At 35.6% G+C, this 19,768-nt stretch overlaps 1 protein-coding gene across 9 annotated transcripts in view; it reads right to left on the reverse strand.

Annotated features, from left to right (window-relative positions):
- Window positions 1-3,439: 3,439 nt before the first annotated feature.
- The window catches only part of CCDC85A (coiled-coil domain containing 85A), a 171,807-nt gene continuing 155,478 nt past the window's right edge, over window positions 3,440-19,768 (reverse strand). For 2 of the 9 annotated variants that reach the window (XM_025045155.1, XM_025045154.1), the window contains exons 4-7: window positions 15,706-15,840; window positions 12,533-12,652; window positions 9,089-9,187; window positions 3,440-5,214 (exon numbers count right to left, since the gene is read on the reverse strand). In XM_025045155.1, coding sequence (XP_024900923.1) covers window positions 5,125-5,214; window positions 9,089-9,187; window positions 12,533-12,652; window positions 15,706-15,840 — 444 coding nt within the window. In that variant the 3' untranslated portion in view covers window positions 3,440-5,124. Of the gene's footprint in view, window positions 5,215-7,083; window positions 7,262-9,088; window positions 9,188-12,532; window positions 12,653-15,705; window positions 15,841-19,768 lie in introns of all 9 variants that reach the window. The other 7 variants (XM_015587480.2, XM_015587479.2, XR_003045661.1 and 4 more) reach the window with 6 other exon arrangements.

Here is a 19,768-nt window from a genome sequence, read left to right on the forward strand (position 1 = left end):
GTTCTGTGGTTACCATTAGACTTGTGTAGAATAGCTCATACATACAATCACCCTTTTTCTTCTGATTACCTCTTTATTTAACTGTACATGTTCAGTTCCTTTTCCCCTTTTATGATTTTTCTCACAAATTATGTTTATGTTATGCATTCATTACCCAACTGTAGTATATTTTTAATGCTTACATTTTTTATCTTTAATCTTTATATTTGTTTAATATCCTGTTCTGAAATAGAGCTGCAATTTCCTGCTCTATTAGTCTTCTTACTCAAAGTTTTGTCTACTTTTATCTTTTTTTCCAGTAGAAGCTGCTTTCAACATTTCTTCTAATGCAGATCTCATAGCAGTAAATTATTTTTCTCTGGAAAAGCCTTTCATTCTCCACCATATCTAAAGGGAAACTTTGCTGGATATATGATCCTTGGTTCTTCTCTTTCAATCTATTGAATATTTTTTCTACTCTCTCCTGGCTTTTAATGTTTCTATTGAAAAATCTGATTACAATCTAATGGGGTTTCCTTTGTAGGTTACAGTCTCTTTTTTCCTGGTGGCCTTGAGAATTCTTTCTTTGGCATTAATTTTTGACAGTTTGAATAAAATGTGTCTTAGATAAGGTCTTTTAACATTGATACTATTAGGTGTTCTGTTAGCTTCCTCTATTCTAAAGACCACTTCTTTTCATAGGCTTGGGAAGTTCTCATCAACTACTTCTTTGAGTAGGCTCTCTGCTCCCTTTTCCTACTCTTCTCCATCTGGTACACCAGTAGGCTTATGTTGCACTTTCTAATGGAGTCAAATATTACTCATTAAGTATTTTTCTTGTTTAAAAAACTCTTTAATTTTTTTCCCTTTAGTCATTTCTAGGTTTCTATCTTCAAGCTTATTCATTCTCTCCCATCTGGTCAGCTCTGTTTCCAATGCTAACACATTCCTCATCTCATTTACTGAGTTCTTCAGCTCCAGAATTTGTTTGGTTCTTTTTTATAGTTTCAGTCTCTTTGGTAAAGTACTCCTTTGTTCATTAATTTTCTTCTTGAGCTTCATTAAACTTCTTTTCTGAATTCTCTTGTATCTCATTGAGCGTCTTCATAATTGCAGTATTAAATACTCTTGTCTTTAAAGTCATGGTCTTCCACGACTTTGAGTTCGCTTTCTGGAGACTTCATTTTCCTTCTGTGCTCTCATATTACCTTGTTAGTTTGTGGTATTTGATGGATTGTTTTTGTGCCTGCACATTTGCGGTAGTGAGCTCTTGTTTATATACTGTTTTGCTGTCAACAACAGGTTCATAGGCAGGACACACTTTTGTTTTCCAGTAGATTGTGATAGAGAAGTTTTTGCTCTCTTTTATATGCAGTAAATGTGCCTCTGAGAATGCAGTGGAGTAGCACTCCTTTGGTTAAGGAAAATGCTGCATGCCCGTTGGGGTGGTGAGTATCCCAGCAGTTACTGGTTCACCTCAGTTACAGGGCAGTATCACTGGTGCGGCATGTTGTGAGTGGCAGAAAACCAGTTTTGCAAGCACCCAGCACTATCTTTTTTTTACTGATGGTCCCTGGCCTTGCTCTATTTTTGGAGGTGTCCCCATCACCACTACTAGGCTATGCCAGGATGGGTGGAGCAGGGAAGGGGGCAAGTTCACTATTTCGTAGCCCCACTGTACAGTATATAAGGCATCTCAGTTTTCTCTATCTCTGTAAGTTTGAATGGGGCAAGGGAGGCAAGTTGCAATTTTGCAGCTCTCCCCACTTTCCAGCAATGGCTTTTGGAACCTCTCAATGCCCAGGGGTTGTCAGCTTTCTTTACTGAGATGGATGGAGCTAGAGAGGCAAGTTCACAATCCACAGCTCTAGCACATGTCCAGTAATGACAGTTGGCAGTGCTGTGTTGTTTTAAGCTTCCCAGCCACCTCTACCAGGGTCTGCTGCTATGGGGAGAGGGGCGGAAGATGCTTTTCCTCGGGGACTACTGCTTCTGCCTATCTTACAATCCAGGCCATAGTGTGAGGGCTGTAGCCTGACTCTTCCACCTGACTACTGCACTCAATGGAGCCTCAGTGAGCACCGAACTGCACTTGCGGCAGCCATCCCTGTCCTTACCTTCCCGTCCCCAGCCTGCCTCCCGTACTCATTTCAATCTGCCCACCTTCAGATGTTCCAATTTGTGATTATTCAGGTGTGTTTGTGTTGAGCAGGGGATCCTTTGTTGAGTTATAGTTGTCTACATGTAAATTTAAGGGGAAAAAGAAAGTGGTCTTCTCACTCCTCTGTGATGCGGATGTCTGGCATGAACCTTTATCTTTTAGAAGTCAGTATATGAATTCTTCATAGAGGTGCCTTGAGCTTGTTTGAAATCTGCCTTGATAAGCCACCCTAAGGTAGGCAGATCCTTTCCAGGAATGGATGACAAGATTCCTAGTGGAGAATCAGTTGCCTTTGAGATGAAGTAGGGATGAAGAAACAGGAAGCTTACCACAGAGTAAAAACTCAGAAGTTGGTACAAGTCATTGAGACACTTGATCATGAAAATGGAAGTTTGAGGCAATCTTATCTAGATCCCCAGGGTAAAGGAAGTTCCCACTGGCATCCAAGATAACTACCTTTCCATGTTTTTCTTGACAGCACTCAGCACCATGAGTCAGGTACCAAAGCTGTTCACTCATACGGTAGTGGTAGGCATTCATTAAAAGTTCATCGAACTAAGGCACAGTCACCCCAAAAATGCCCAGTCAGCATTTTACTTGATGTCACATATGATCTAAATGTTCTGCCAGTGTCTTGAGTATGTACTAGAAACTTTAAATAGACATTCATTTTAAAAGCTTAGATTTTGATGTCTATCAGCTTCAAAGCTGGAAAAAAATAATATGTCAAGATATGTAAATTAAACTTTGTTCTAGGAAAAATGAGATTACAAACTGCTCTAAGAGAACAGTGCCACTCATTTTTATTGATAAACATAGTGGGCAATGTCAAGATTCAGGTCTGGGGCTGTCCACCTATGCCATTCAATGTTGGGGCTAATGCTAAGTGGAGGAAGCCTTATTCCACGATCTTACTAGTGATTTCCAACAATTATGTGTGATCTCTGATTTGTCCTGGTTATATGTGTATATTATATATTCTCCCATTAACATAATATTCCTCAACACAGAGGCTATTTTTCATTACTTTAGTATTTCCCCTTTAGTAAATTTCCTTTTGATGATTTTTAAATACTTGAATTTAGTTTGTCATAAAATCTTCATTTGTTCTTTTAATTCATACCAATCAAAATTAAACTTTAAAATATTGTAAAATATCATTCCAAAATTTTCACTACATTATAATAGAATGGTGTGCACTGAATCTCTGAATATTAAATCCCTTATAAGCATATTTAAAAACATTATAATGGTGACTATTAGAAATCTACTCAAGTTAGGAAAAACATGAGAAAATACTGTGAGATTAAATAATTTATTACCATTGCTAAGATGAACACATATACTTGATACTTAATTTTATGCAGAACTTTAAAAAAATAGTTTTAATACAGTATCAAAATTTACACAAGTATTTTGTCAAAAGACCAGTATTTCTTGTATTAGCTGCTGCAGGCTCTACTGCAGGCACAAAAACTTACTTTAAATGTCTTCAGAGTGTAGGAATACAACAATTTAAGGATGAAAGCTTTTCTAAAAGAGAAGGTATAAATACAGCAAGCAATATTCTTTTACAGAGTAGTAGTGTTTTAAAAATATAACATTTTAAAATAAAGACTTAAATGGTAACCCAATTATGATAATTAGAGAGATTATTCTTTAGTAAATTAACTCATAAATATTTTTAGAAAGCAGAGGGCTGACTTTTCATCACAGTAACCTTTTAAGAAGTGTAATAAAATTCCTTCACAAATGGCAATTAATACATTGTGTAATGAGCCATTTAAAAACAACAGAGTAACTGCAATGAATCAAATCTGAGTAATTTAGAAGAAAACTGGAAATTGTTGCATTCCTACTTTTATAATTTTAAACTACAGTAAAAATTTAGCATTCTGTCACAAGCCTCTTGCACATTCATACAAGAAACTATCATTGCATTTGAATAAACACAAATACCTATCATAGCATTTCCAGTACACACAGTCTAATATTATATATATATACCAAAAATAAGAAACTAAGCAAAGCTAGCACACCTCTTTTTCAAACCTCAAGCAATCTGAACAAAGCTTTTAGCCTTAATAATGAATGACATGCGTCAGTTTCATAAAACATTAGATAGCTGCTGTAGACAAAGCCTTTTTCATAAATGCAGTGCAGTATTTTAAAGTTCACATGAAGTTTATTAAATATAACAGCATGTCTAGAAACTAAATTGTAGAAATTGACATCTCACTGCCAAAAACACTTAGAAAAATTGTTCGCTTGTTCTTTAATTGAAGTTAATATTAACATCAATGGATACACTGAATGAAGATGGAGGTTGATATGTCCCCACAATGTGTCTTCATGAACAGTAGTACATCAAGATTAAAAGATATATTTTGATCTTTGAAATAAACAGTACTCCCTGGTAAACACTCTACATAATGATGCTACCAGCTGGTAAGGAGAATTTCTGTGGTATTTTAGCACCTCAAAAGTCAAAACAAAATCCCAGAAACCTAATCTTATTATCTTGTATCCAAATTATGAATCAGGAAATAGTATTTTGTTGACTAAAATATACGAAATAGGTTCTCAACTCTCAAACTTGGGAAGCTGGAAGACATCCCTTCTTCAGTACAACATGGTAGAAAACTCCCCCCCATTAAATGTAATGAGCCAACCATCAAAATCACTGAGGCTCTACTGGGCTCTTCAAATCATGCATGTTTCCTAATTATAATCTTAGATCTGAGGAGTCAAAACATTTTAGTTCTAATGAAAATATTGCTACCAAAATGATTTTCAAAGCTACCTTGTTTGAAATTGAGGGTTGTGAACATCAAAGCGAGAGACATAAAATACAGCTTCAGTTATACTAAAAGTTTTAGAGGGAAAATATGTGCAATGTACAATCACTCCATGAGTTCAGGTTTGTGGGAATCCACTCTTGTATCTCTCTGGCAGTGGTGATCTCATGTTTGAAAGTGTATTTCTCACATTGGTCCTTTGTACTGGTTTCCAGACAAATGCTGCCTAATTCCAGGACACGAACCTGCAGCATCTCCAAGTTTCCGCCACACAACCTTAAAACAAAAAAAAAGAAGAAAGGCATCTTAATTGTCCTCTTCCACAAAGAGATGTTTTGTAAAGAGGAAATCTATGAGGGGCAAAGAGGAATGTAAAGACGAGACAAAATAGCCACATGAATGAGCTCAAGCACAAAATAAAATACAAGCTTCTAAATCACAGGAACTGCTCAGAAGATGGGATTACTAGGCTTTGATAGCAATCAGGGCCAAAAGTAATGATATGCCAACTTATCCTGGTTATATGAGTGACAGTCAACTAACTCTAGCTGAACACTATACCCTTGGAGAACTCTTAAACAGTAATTCCCACTGTCAGATTGACTGCACTGGTGGAGGTGAGACACAGATACCTGTATTCTTAAAAAGCTCCCAATGTAATTCTGATAGGTAGCCAGAATTAAGACCCTCTAAATCAGCCTGGTTCCTATATTATACATCTACAACAAGGGATATCAAAGTGTTTAATCCACTAAGAGAATAGGCTTTGATCTTGAGCTGTTTAAGTCCCAAGCTGATACTTTAGGGCCACTAGTAAATTTCCCTGGTTTTCCCCTTCAGAGTAGGGGCCTAAGTCATAAGTTGTAGCTACCAAACAGTATGACCTCAGATTACCAAAATAGAAAACATCTAAATTCAGGAATTAGATAAGAATTCGAGAATCACTGAAATAGGTACAATTATAATGCATTAAAAATTGGGCCAGATTAGAGGGACAACAGCAAAGGTGAGATTAAGAATAATGTAAGTATAAAGTAAAACTGAATTCAATGATATACCAACATTGAAAAGCACACCTGCATGTGCACACACAGTAAGTCATAAACCTCCTACAGTGTTTCACTATAAGGGTTATGTTCAGATTAATTCCACAAAAATTTACATGGCTCTAACATGAACACAAAACCAGTTGGTTCATTAATTATTCATAGACTGTTTCTTGTTTTGTTTTTTTCCTTGAAAGAGAGTAGATACTCCCTGGAAACCCAATAAGAATATCGGTTCTCTCTACCTTCATTTATAAGTCAATGTAACTATTAGTCTCTCTGTTTTAGCAGACACTACTACCTATCATGGTTGAAGGGAACTGTACTTAATGGTCCTTAACTCTGGAAAGGAATAACATAGCACTGACTGGCTCAAGAGTGTCATTTTTTGATAAACTGAACTGTGAAGAGGTACAAACACCGAATCGGGAAGCCAAGGGTTCCGAGGGACTTTCCCTTTCTAGCCCTTAAATTGTGTATACAGTTACATCTACGCAGAATGCTTTAAATTTCTGGTTTAGAAGCAGAGGATAGTCTCAGAGACCTCATGGGATCAGCTCAAAAGTACTCAGAGGTGGCAGTGGGCCTTACACCTGAAAATACTATGTGGTGAAAGGAAACTCAGAAGGTTGAACTCTGAAATAAGGTAACAATGCTCAGGTGGACACAGAGCAGTGGGGAAAAAAGAGCAGAGCAGGTGGTTGTGATTGTGGCCCAGATGACTAGTCAAGTATTTCAACTGTTCTCAGGGAATTTATTAGAGTCAGACAGACAAACCTAAGATATAACCATTACTACAAAAAGATTCTGTTTCTTAGAGGGCAGTATAATTATTTCTGTCGCAGTTTGGGAAGAGAAAGCACGTCATGCTTACTAATTAACATGATGATGCTATGAATAATGGTCTTTTCATTGTATAGATGTGAACATTTATCTTCAGAATTAATACCAGAAACTGAGGCAAAACTTCTGTTAAGTTCTGAGTCTTATAACTGATGTCACATTATAAGAAAGCTTTATATTTCTGTGACATTATTTTAAAAGCACATAGTGCCTCTAAGATTTCACAATCTTAGCTAGTTTCTAAGAAATTACTTACCTATGAAAATGTCTTGAAAATATTTGTCTTTATTCTCCAGTATTCATTATGTTTTCAGTGTTTGTAAAATTTATGATGGTGACAAAAATATTTTAGATCAACATTTTTCTCTTGGCTCGTAGTTTCCAAACATTTTAAGAGTGCTAAGTATCAGACTTGGGCTGGCTTGTATTTTTTTCTTAAATTTTGGGGATCAAAGACAAAAGTGGACAATTAGAAAAAGGGGTCCTAGAGAACTTTTAAAGGTAGACAAGCTTTTGGTTTCATGAAAATATACAGGGAAAAACAATTCCAGTCCATGTGGCCTTTTGGAAATACAGGAAAACAAAGATCAAGATCCAATCCATTAGTAGGTCTCTTCCGTGATTAAGAAACAAATATTCTATGTCTAGAAATCTTTCATCTAAAAAGGCAAGAAACAATCCTGGCATTTGTTTATAGAAATCTAGGGTTAAACACAATGGAGAAGGTCTCCACTGTAGTATCTATTTTCTTTCCTCAAGAATGTAAAGCAATGGAAGTCCCCAGATTTACCACACTTGAGAAAGTGAAGAGAGCTAGTCCTTAGGAGATCAAGCATATTGCTAACTATGCTGTTTATTAGAAAACAATTTGAACAAGTAATTTAATTAATTTCTGGATGATAGTTTCTTCAAACACAGCACTCATGATCTGGGGTAAAACTCAGACATCTGATTATAAGTACTCTTTGGAGAACTGCTGGGAGATGACCTCTATGGCCCCTTCTAATACCGAACTTTCTCCCTTGTCAAGATGAGAAGTAACAGGCATTCCTAGGTGTGTGGCTCAAATTTTTAAGTTGATCTGAGGGAAATATTCAAATTGAAAACCTTAAGGACAGGCTGAAAAGCTATAGAAAATGAACAGTTATTCATTTAGGAACTTATGCCCTCTAAAACAATCTTTTGAAAACAGACAAAAACATACGCAGGAAAGAAAAAATAACTTGGAAAGGGTTGCAAAAGAAAAACAACCACAACACAAGCAAGCAGGAGACTAAAACTCTTTTCCCAGCAAATATAAAATGTCCACAAGATGTATCAACCTCTTTGAAGTTTTCCTGGAAACTAGTAAATGTTAGATAGTAAGTGTCTGAGAATATCTGGTCCTAGTAGCCTAAAGCTTAAAGGCATGTCTAAGCAATTTTGATATCTTAATGCACAAAGAATATGAGAATAAAAATAAAACACAAAGCCAATTAAAACCAGTGCTTAATATGATCTGCCATGCTTTTTTGCTTTTAACGAATGTGTTCTACAATATTCTATTTAGCTTTTTAATAAGCTTCACCATTATATTCTTGATTAAATGATACATCCATGCATCTTGCCCAAAAAATTAAAATTTAGCCAGGGATTAATAAAATCGAAGCCACATTAATGATTACATAGAATATGCATCGTGAAAATAACGTCAAATTTTTTACTGCATTTCTGACTTCATAGATTTTTGTGTTTCTAAGTTCATATCTATCTACTCTTACTATTTTCTGAGCAATGTCAACCAATGAAAGGTAAAGATACTACTTTGCATGATATGAAGCACACAGATGCATGAATAAGCAAGCATATATTACTTATCAAGATGATTTTTTTCCCCAAGTACAGTTAAAAATAAATCTGAAGTCTGTTTTCTTTATTGCAGGTTTTTAAACACTGACCTTTAAGGAATGTCTTAAAAAAAAAAAAAGAAATCCATTTATTTTATCAAAACTAATAACATTTTAGACAATTACTTAGAAACTTTCATAATTCATTCTGAAATACAAAATTGTCTAAATATTCCTTACCTGAATATTTTATAACATGGTTATTGTCTTAATAAAATGCAACAAAATGTATTAAAGAACAACAGGAACTGGTTTTATTTTCAAATATAGAAAGGCATTTGACCAGCATTTTAAAAAGTAGGTATTCATAAAGCAATAACTAAGCTACGATGAGGCTTTCAACACAGAACACACAACAAAGCACATTAAACTTACATTGCACATTTCTCTGACTATAGCTTTTTCTGTCTCACTAAGGTCATGTTCATACTCTTTACCCTGCTGACGATCTATAGTTTCCTGAACATCCAAGACCTGGATTTGTTGAAAAAGAAAAGCAAATTTCACATGGAAAAAAAAAAAACTTGTTAGTTTTGAGTAAAACCACCAAGGACCTCTGCTTAGTAAAACCTCTAGTTTTCTCCATGTCTGCATATCAGAATGGATACGTATATGGCAAATTCTTTTAAAATAGTTGATTGTTCTAAAACCTAGCTGGAATCAATTCCACTTGATTTTCAAATGGCCAGTAAAAGCAATCTATTGCATCACTAAGTCAGTTGAATTCATTAATTAGCTGTATTTAGTTAACTGAGTTATTAAGATAACCTGTGTCAGGAATTTGGAGACTGTCAGTAATTCTTGCTCCATTTTAAAGATGAGCAGTATAATTGAGTCCAAACTGTCCAAATGATATGTAGACATGGCCTATAGAAAAGATGACTAAAATAGATGATAGTGACAGGTGAAACTGATCAGAACCCAGGCATATGTACATAAGAACTTTTGTTAACATTACTGACCTCACGGTTCTCGCTTGGACAGTCTCAGTGGCTAGGAAAGGAATATGGAGACAGCTCTTTGATAGTAGCAATGAGAAATACAGACTCCTTATAGTAAAAATATTAGAGCAGAGTGGGGATGAGATGCTTTTAAACAATTTTTAGATTCCATTCTCTAAATTACCACTAAATAGACTGAAAATAATATTCCTTTAAAAATGTAAAGGTTTCATGTCAATACTTTGGCTTTGAGTGTTGTTTGTTATTTTTCTCTATATCAGCTTATAAACCAAAGCATTAATGTAGCATAAAAAATATATATGCTTTTCCTAAAAGCTCCTGTAGAATCTACCCTGAATTGTGACATTGCTAAACTCCTTGTCACCTGAGAATTGGCACCAATGAACAGTTGAGCCAAAATAAATGACTTAAGCATGAAGTGGGACCTTCGTGTCAAGTTCATATAGATAATGAGACTACATGGATATTTATTAGAGTTCAATCTGTAATAAATACTCTGATTCACAAACTAATCTCTGCTTAACTCAAAACTTCTAGCCATTGTTACTATGTATATACTACTGTAATGTGGCTATGACAGCAGTGAATGAAACCCTCACCCTGTTATTCAAATTAAACTCAGTTCACATTTTTTTATAGAGGAAATCGTTGACTATGCTCAGTGAATATTCATAACTTAAAGGACTCTTGGAACAAGCTCATTTAACTGCAAATTTGATTTATAATGCACCTCAGAGAAGTGTACTTCAAATCAGTTAATTTCTACTAAATGAAATGAAGCTACAATTAATAGATATCATGAATTTTAAAGCAAGAAAAATGTAGTATTATTATAAGTGAGCTAATTTTTCACATTGATTTATAACACTTCCCCCAACCATGACCACAGAGTTTAATTAAATCCTAGAGATTCTTTTGAAATCTATCAGAAGATGAGAAACTGAGCCATTGTTCTAATTATTCCTTTCATAATAGAAAAATCTTATGACATAAATCAGCTCTAGATCAGTGAGTTTTAAAAACAAAACATGTTGAGTGGCTACATTTCTTTTTTTACATTGAGCTATTAAGATGAATTTCCCATAGGCTATGTTCGCACGTATTCTGTTTCAGACACAGTTAACTCATGGAAGCAAACACATTCTGTATTCAAGAGCCTCCATTTATCCAATAAAGATCCTTTGGTTGCTCAGTATTACCCATCTGCCAAGTGAGGATACTTGTGTGTTCTGATTATAACATAATATCTTCCTCTCGAGATAAATTTTATTTGAAAATTAGAGAATGAATTCAGAGAAAATTGAAGAGCTCTTCCTTGCCCTCCCTTCCCTTTTAGGCCATACTAACACAGCTGCATTGAGACATTTGGGCCAGATTGCAATGCGACCCACTATGCTATACATCTCAATCAAACTGCACTTGTCATTTAATAAGGCGATAGGCCGAATCAAGCTTTCAGTTTGAAAAGTAGGGCAAGGTGTTTCTGTGGGAATATGTGCAGACACTAATAGTACAGGATTGAAGCCACTCTCTTGGTTTTCATTTTAAAATGCCTTTCAGATAGCTAGGGCCCAGTTTATGCTAACATAACAGCACATTTCACATGGTGTTAATGTTAAAAGCAGCATTCAAATGCTGTTGCAGAGAGCAAGATGTTCATCAGTGGATAAACCAACACCCACCAGTTGCGGGGCAACGCCCTCATTCTGCTCTGCCTTTCCATGAATTCCTCTCAGTGGCTCACTTTGTGAGTTATCCCAACCAAGAAATGCCAAGTACACTGACACTGGCTGCCAGCATGGTCCTGCTACCTTCCTTCACCAAACAGTTTATGCTTAAAAGAAGCGAACTCATTTTATCTAAGTTACAACAAAATATAATGAGAGCGCTAAATCTTCTACTAAAACAAAGTCATCCCCAAATCCAATATTTTGAAGTCCTCATCTACTTATTTGCTTAAATTTGCTTAAAAGCCCACTCCAAAAGAATGCCTCTCAGGCTGTTGATAAATCATTCTGAAACCAAAACAATTTTAGAAAAGTTGTGAAACTCATGCGGTAAGTGCAGGACTGAAGCACTCTGCATACTTTTTGGCTCAAAGTTTCATCAAGGCTACATGTTGGGAAGTATAGATAATATGAAGGACACGTTTCATACTTGGAAACTGATAAAACATCAGTGAACTGTCTCAGTTTTAAGGTGATTACGGTACTTATTAATTTTACTTAAAAAAAATTAAATGATAAAATTCAGCCAAGTCTTTTTTCGAAGTCATTGCAGAATCTGAAGTAAAAGCCAAAAATAAAATAGCTTTATGAACAAGACCATATCTCTATTTTCTAATACTCTGTAAAGGAGCATTAACTGGAGAGTTTGAATTACCTAATTTCAATTTAGTGGAGGACAGAGTAGGTCTTTATTTCAATAATTTCTTTTAGTTAAGCTGTACAATGTATACTTCAAATGCCTAAAGCAAGAAAAATGTGGTATCCTTCCTTACTTTGGCCAACTATTAATTCCCTGTATTTGAAGACATCCATGCTACCAACATTGCACATAAAATACCTACAATATTTTACACATATGAATATACATGCACATCAGACTTCAATTTCAATGCAGAAAATGAATCACAGTACTCAAAACAAAATGATAACACTAGAGATTCAACCATAAGTACTCAAACCCATTGTTTAGAAAATTAAAATTAAACTTTAAAAATTAAGATAAGTTACACCATCAGGGGTCAAAAAATAAAGTAGCTATGGTTAAAACAAGACTGAGGACTACCAGACTACAGCAAACAAATCACAACACAACTGAATTTCTGGATAAATGGTCGTACACGGTTGGTTACCTTAAGAGAATGTACCACGGGTTCAGGCTGCTGAGAAGGTGTGGTGTGTCCACTGAAGCTAGCTGGAGAGCTGGGTGAACTGTTATTCCCATCAGCCCCTGATGACAACCTAAAAGAACCCTTAGTAGAAAATCAACAACTTTGTTATTAAAACAAAAGTCGTTTATAACTGCATAGTTGTCATTCAATATTCACTTTCACCGCCAAATGAGAATTAGCCATTTTGTCAAACTTTTTCAAGACTGTCCTATGATACTATCAACCTGTTAATTGGAATACACCTGCTGCTTGACCAGCAAGAAAAGTTAGAAAAGAGTCATCTCTGTGCATGTCTAGATAGCACTTCTGATTTACCAAAGAGAACAATGCTCCCTAAGGAATGGCAATTAAGAACATTTCAAGAATGATTTTTGAAACTTAGATACTCATGAGTAGAGAATTTGTGAGTTACTCCAGAGCTGAGTTAAACATGCTCATTCAGCAAGACAAATGCCAAAATCCATATGTCTCAGAAAATGCAGACACAGCGCATTCTTGCACTGGCGAAACTGTCATATAAAACACTTCTTTGGGGGGAAGAGAGAGAGAGGACCATATTCCAAAGAGATTTAACCAAATTCAGTATTTTGTGGTCATTTTTAAAATATAAAATAGATCAGAAATTACATATTTGTAGTTTAGTGATTCTTTGACTTAATTGCTGAGAAATTAGAACCTGGAATGATTAAATAGACCTTTGAGAGTCACAGTCACCTATCCAGGAACTGGGAAAAAATAACTACTTTTTCGAGGGATTGCTTGGAGAAAGACTAACGGATCAAGAAAGGAGAGCAGCAGTTATCTACCCTCCTAGAAAAAGCAGTCTACTGGGAGTTTTCCAAACTTGTTTTTATGGAGATCATTACACTCAGAGGGCCTGAGAGATTTTAATTTCTGTACAACAAACCTACAGACTTTTTTCATGCCTAATAGATTAATAACTGCACCATTTATCTTGATCCTGTGAATCTAATCCCCTGAGGAGGAGACACTGGAGTATCGTCTGTGGATTCATAAAAGGGAGAAACAACTATGGTTTGGGACATTTATTTTCCAATATGTATCGGAGAGCTTCTATGTTGTGCATTTTAGGGATGGGAAGGATAAGGCAAATGCAGCAACAGTTTTAGGTACGGGTCTTATGCAAACCACACTTTTTTTAGAGAAATTGACAATTCCCATTGATTTTTACAAAAATTATTATTTATGCAATTTGGAATATTTTCTCCTTTCTCTTGTCGCTGTTACTTCTTATGTCCTTGAAGGCTATCCCTGCTACCTCACAAGGCAACTGAGGCCATGTTCTTTTCCTTGTTCAAAGAGTTATGGAAACAAATCAGGTTTTCTCCGCCTTCAAGCAAACAAGGAGAAGCAGCCGTAGAATGACATTTAAGTGACCTCTATAGCTTCTGTCCCTCATTGCTACTAATGATTAAATTAATAGCAGGTGAGGACAAATGATTATAATAGCCCCAACCTCTTCTGGAAAAAAAATTTAGATCTGTTTTCCTGTATCTGTAATTCAGAGCAAATCAAACATAATAAATAGTACCTGATACAAATAAAAGGGAAACTATTTGAAGTTTAAAGATGGTTAATGGGCACACCTGCCCTCCAACCCACCACCAAATTTTGGACACCCTTTTCTTCTGTAGAGAGCAACTGTTTCCAGCGTGAAGGCATTATGAGGAAGCTCCCCTTCCCTGCACAGCCCTGGCCCTTTCCTCTCCTCTTTCCCCATTGTCACCACCCATGTGAACTCCTGTGAAAAGGCTTCTCAGGTTACGCAGAGTTCACTTCAAACCTCTCATGTAGGACCAAGCACTGTGGTGCAGTCTTTCCCCTAACTGGTGATCTAACTGTCCCCCTGGGCCACCGGCCTTCCAATTCTCTTAAGATCAAACCCTTTTCTGCCCGGCCCTTTTCTTTCAAAGGTTCCCTTCCCAGACCTGGCAAAATGGTAGGCATATCAATCCTAGCATCTTTTCTTTTGGGCATGGAGCTGCTGTCTTTCAGGACATTTGGGTTTAAGAGAATTTCTAAAAGCAATGATAAGTAGCTTCCCTAAACCAAATTCTCTGGACAAATTAGCATTGTTGAAACTTAACGGGAGTCCTGTTCTACCCTTATCTGTTCAGAAAACAACAGTCATTTTTTTATTAAAGAGTTTCCTTAATATAATAAAGGCTACAAGAGGAATTACACTGTCGAGGAAAACTTATCATTTAGGGATTTAAATTGTACTTCAAATTCACTTTATGAGCCATGGACTAGTAATCGCCAAAACAATCAAGATTTATGTTTTATGTGGTTTCCGTGAAGCCACAAAGGTAACCAAATGCCTGGCAAAGTCGTACATCAACAGCGGCTAGACAGTTTTCTAGGTTACAATAAAATCAAGTACCTCATTCTATCATATCTCCTTTAGTTACTATAAAAGAAAAGGTTAGAATTCTATGTGTTCTGTAGAATCAGACCAATATTTAGAGAATTATCTAGGTTCAATCAGTACATACTCTCAGTTGACTAGTACGTTTTTACTGAAATAGTTTTAAAACTGTGCTACTGAGTGAAATACCAACATAACAAACGAACGATTTTAAACACTCTCTTGGAGTTCATTTAAATTATAACTTGGCTGGCTCAGGAGACAGGTATTTAAAAAGAGGAAAATCTTAATAAAATTGGAAATCTTAATAAACTTCGGGGTGGCTTGTTCTCAAGCTACACATGATCATAGAGTAAGTACACCACCAGCTCTTGGGTCAGCGGTCAGTTTGAAAGGGCAAGGAATACTTTTCTGGGACTGTCTAGAGCCACGTGGTGGTGTCTTAACAATTCATTTTCATGGCCACTGGCCTTTTAAACTCCTTTTCATGAAAAGTGCAGGGTACCTTTGTTCTTCTCCAGCGTTTGGGGTTATTCAACTTTCACCCTCAGGTTCAGGAAAAAAACACTGAAGATGACTGTTTAGGAGATGACTGTGCTCCCAACTCCCCTCCAGAGACTTAGACATACAGCAGCTTTCACGTGTACAGACTTGCTCTCCACCCCCCGGTGTAACTTTTCCTCCAGCAACAGAAGCCATCTGGTTATGCACAAGCAAAGGCAGCAGCTGACTCATCTTCACTCACCGGGAGAGTGGGCAGGCATCGTCCTATTCCTCGGCACCCTTGCCACCACTGCAAGACCCGCCGGGCTCTGGGCCCCCAGCCTTTCTCCATATTTGAGCTGTTTCTAGTTGGAGGTTGCCTTCTATTCTGGGTGGCCTTATATTTGGAACAATATAGTACAATCACTCAGAAAAATACTGTTTCCCAAGTCTCAAGAAAGCAGATAGAACAAGAAGCTTAATGAAATGAACCACAATGACCACAATGGCAAGCTGTAGCATGCACCTGTAACTAGGGAGAAAATTAAAATAAAAACAAACTGAAGTCCTGTCTATTAGAGCTAATATTGATTTTTAAAAAAAAAATTTTGGCAAAGGTATAACTAATTCTCAAGCTATCAAAAAGTAGTAGATGATAATGCTAAAATTACAGGAAAAAAATTAAGCTATTTAGACAACTTTATTTTGTGAGTTTTACTTATGAGAAATAGAGAATTACCATAAATCTTCCTGGTATTTAAAACTGTATAACTTCAGAATTAACAGAAATTATTTGAAATGCATTTGGGAGCACTTTGTCCTTTTGTTAAGAAGTACAAATTGGGTCAATATATTCAGTAATACTTAGGAAAACTGAGGTGCATCAAATTCTCAGCAAAATTTCAGCATATTGAAAAAATAGGTATGAATTAAGAGGTAACTATTGCATTACAATAACTATTTTAATGGGACATATACGTAGTTGTCAAAATTCCTATCAAATTAATTCCCAAATTTCTGTAGAACTAAAGATATCATATAACTTAACAAAAAAAAAACACAAAAAAGTTCCCTAAATTTCAATTTTTCCATGAAGCAAAATGAACTTATTTGAACATAATTCACTGTCCCTGCCCACTTTCACCAAGACCTTTAACTAAGAATGCTGTGTCTTAAGGAATAACGGAAATTTTTAAAATATGAAAAATTCACAAAATATTCACAAAATCAGTGTCTAAGTATTTAAATTTTGGAGACAAAAATTGAGAACATAATTTTTTAGTTCTCAGTGACCCATATGCCTAAAAGTATGTGCTTTATTGTGAATAGTACTGGTCTAATTTTCACTCCCCTCAAATTTTTGGAGGCTGGACAATAAAGAAAATGTACCATGGTCTTAAGTAAAAATGAAGAGCATGATGATCAGCAGTTGCTACTCACAAAACTCTTTTTTCTGAATCTATGCAGTCAGTAGCAGTTACCTGTTAAGTCACAAATATTCTTCACATGTAACAGAAAATTCTTTGCACTTGGACCATAATGATCATTTCATCATAGCAGCACTGATCTGAACACTGCTTTTTTAGTAATCATTTCATATGTCGGTGTCTAATTTATTTCCACCATCAAAAGGATTATAACCAGTAATTTATAATAAAATTTACCTCCCACCCCAATCTGCATAGTTCTATTTCTGAGACGATCATTACGGGGTAATGAAATTTCTTTACAAATGAGTTCTAACTTCAGGACTAGGCTCTCTCCAGGACTTACACATCTCTCAGATCTTATGCTTTTCGGATTCAATGACTGAGTAAAACATAAGAATTCCTACTGTCATTCTTTAAAGTATAGTGAGATTAAATCCCAGTGCCTCTCCATTGTAACAAAGTACATTATCACAACTGTGATGTCGGAAAGCACTTTGTATAGTCATTTAGAAGATGGCTGGAAAGAGGAGCCGTTTGGTTAGTATGCAGACAATGTACACTCTATTTTACCACTTTCAGAAAGTAAATACAATATGAAATAATAAATATGCTTTCCAGGATCTTGTAAAAGATTCTTTTAAAACATTAATTATAGATCATATAGTAGTATTAATCTCACAAGAGTGGCAATATACGTGGGCCAGGTTTTTGTGGAAGAATGAACTCTTGATGATATAACCATTTGAAAGGAAAAGGTAGTCTTCCAGAATCCGGATTATTGACTTTCTACTCATGTCAGAAACATTTTTGTTGTTTAATCTCAGTCATGAAAAGTGTGTTCTGGACCAGTCATCATTTTTGACCTTCTGGTAAACTGTATCTGAATGGTATTTATATACTAATGAATGCTTAGCTCTCTGTTTGCCCTGCAATTGTCAATCATGCTATTTTCTGAAGACAGCCTCATAAAACATACTAAGTCTCCAGCAACTTGGTGCTTCGAGTCGTTTCTGGCAACTCTGGAGCTCGAAATGGGGGAAACTCAGATTCTGGCCATCAGTTGGGTGAACAATTCCAAACAACCTTAAGAAAGTCACTTTCTGTTTTCTAAGTAATTCTCTTTTGCTCAGTTTTGTTTTCTGCAGTTTTTCAGAATTCCACGTTTATAAAAAATACCTAAATGACCCTGCCATTCCAAAAGAAGTCTGTGTATTCATTAGCCTTTTTATATACAGGTACATAGAGTAATCCACAAATTATTTTAGCTATCAAGACAGTCTACCCTAAATGCTGATGGCAGAATACTGCTCTGCATCAAGACTGTGGGAGGTAAAGTACAGATTACTTACTATATGGTAAGTACGCTTCATAGAAATCCTGAATTCTAATGTTATAAGCAAACAGCCTAGATCAGGAAACAAAAGTATCCCTTCATATCACTGAAGAAGATAAAATGTATTGGTTCTATTATCCCTCTTATTACATAATATCTGGAAGATCTTCCATGAAAATTGAAATTTGGGACATTTTCTAGTATTGTCCTTAAAATAATTGACTTTTTTGAAATTAAGGAAAAAGTGAAACCATTCAATTTTTTAAAAAAATAATCTAAACAAAAAGAAAATATATTACTTATAATATCACTGAGTAAAATAATTATAATGCATAATATGAGTTTTAAGAGAACTGGCAAGATGAAGCTTTTGTGAATTGTCTTGTTTCTATTTTGTGGTTCTATTTATTGCTATTTTAGTAATATTATTTAAATTAACACTTTGGAAGTTTCTATTCTTTTGCCTTACAGAAGTACACATTAAAAAAACATTTAACAAGAATAACAGAATACTGTTTTTATATTAGGCTTCTGGCTCAGATATAAATCAGATGTAGTGCATTTGTAAGAAACTTTAGAGCCCAGCCCTTTTATCTATTAAAAGAAGCCAACTATCTATGGAAGTCTGAAAATTGATCGGCTAAAGTAGTTTCCTGTTAGTTAAAGATGTTTAATTTTTTATAAGTCCTGAAGCTAGGTCAGACTATCATACAGTGCATCATACCTCATCAGAACCCACACCTAGTTTAGGAGGGAGGGTTAATTCAGTCTTTCCTTATTATAGGGCAAGAACAGATATTTTGCAGAATCTCATCAGGAAAATAATATTTTGTTTAGTTTGACCAGTTTTCATTCTGACATATTGTGAAACCACACTAGCACACAAACGGAAGCTCTGATTAGGAGAGACTTTAAAGGTCACCTTGACAAACTTCCAAAAGATTCCTATGAATGAGCTTAGACATGCTGAGACTGTTTTGCTCTGACAGAGAATAGTTGGTTGATTGTATTCAAAGAAAAACATTTTTTATTTAATTTATCCAATTTAAAAGAGTACATAATTTCCTAGATTTATAGATTCACTTATTCACTTAAATATTTGCTAAGCACCTACCAGAGGTAACATGCCATGCTATTCCAATTTTTGTTAAGAAAGAAGCACAGTAAGTTCACATCATTGACTCTAGGTTCAGATTCTTGATCTGACACACAAGCTGCATGACCAACCTGTGCCTCAGTTTCCTCATGTGTAAAATGTAGGTAATAATGATACAACGATACCTCATTCTATGGACTTCGTTACTTAGCTCAAGCTCTAAAAACAGTTGCCTGGCTCACTTTAAGTGCTGTATAAGTATTTACTGTCATTATGAATAATGTTTTTGCTTTGCTTGTCAACACATTTTATAACTTGTTTGTCAATCTACTTTCACATGTTTATTATTTTGAGCAGCAGCCCTCAACTTTGGGTGATTTGGCCCTCCAGGAAAGACATTTGGCAAAAATGTCTGCACACATTTTTAGTTGTCAAAACTAGACTGTTTCTATGGGCATTTAGTGGG

Source organism: Pteropus alecto, unplaced genomic scaffold (assembly GCF_000325575.1).
Source record: "Pteropus alecto unplaced genomic scaffold, ASM32557v1 scaffold131, whole genome shotgun sequence".
Lineage (NCBI taxonomy): Eukaryota > Metazoa > Chordata > Mammalia > Chiroptera > Pteropodidae > Pteropus > Pteropus alecto.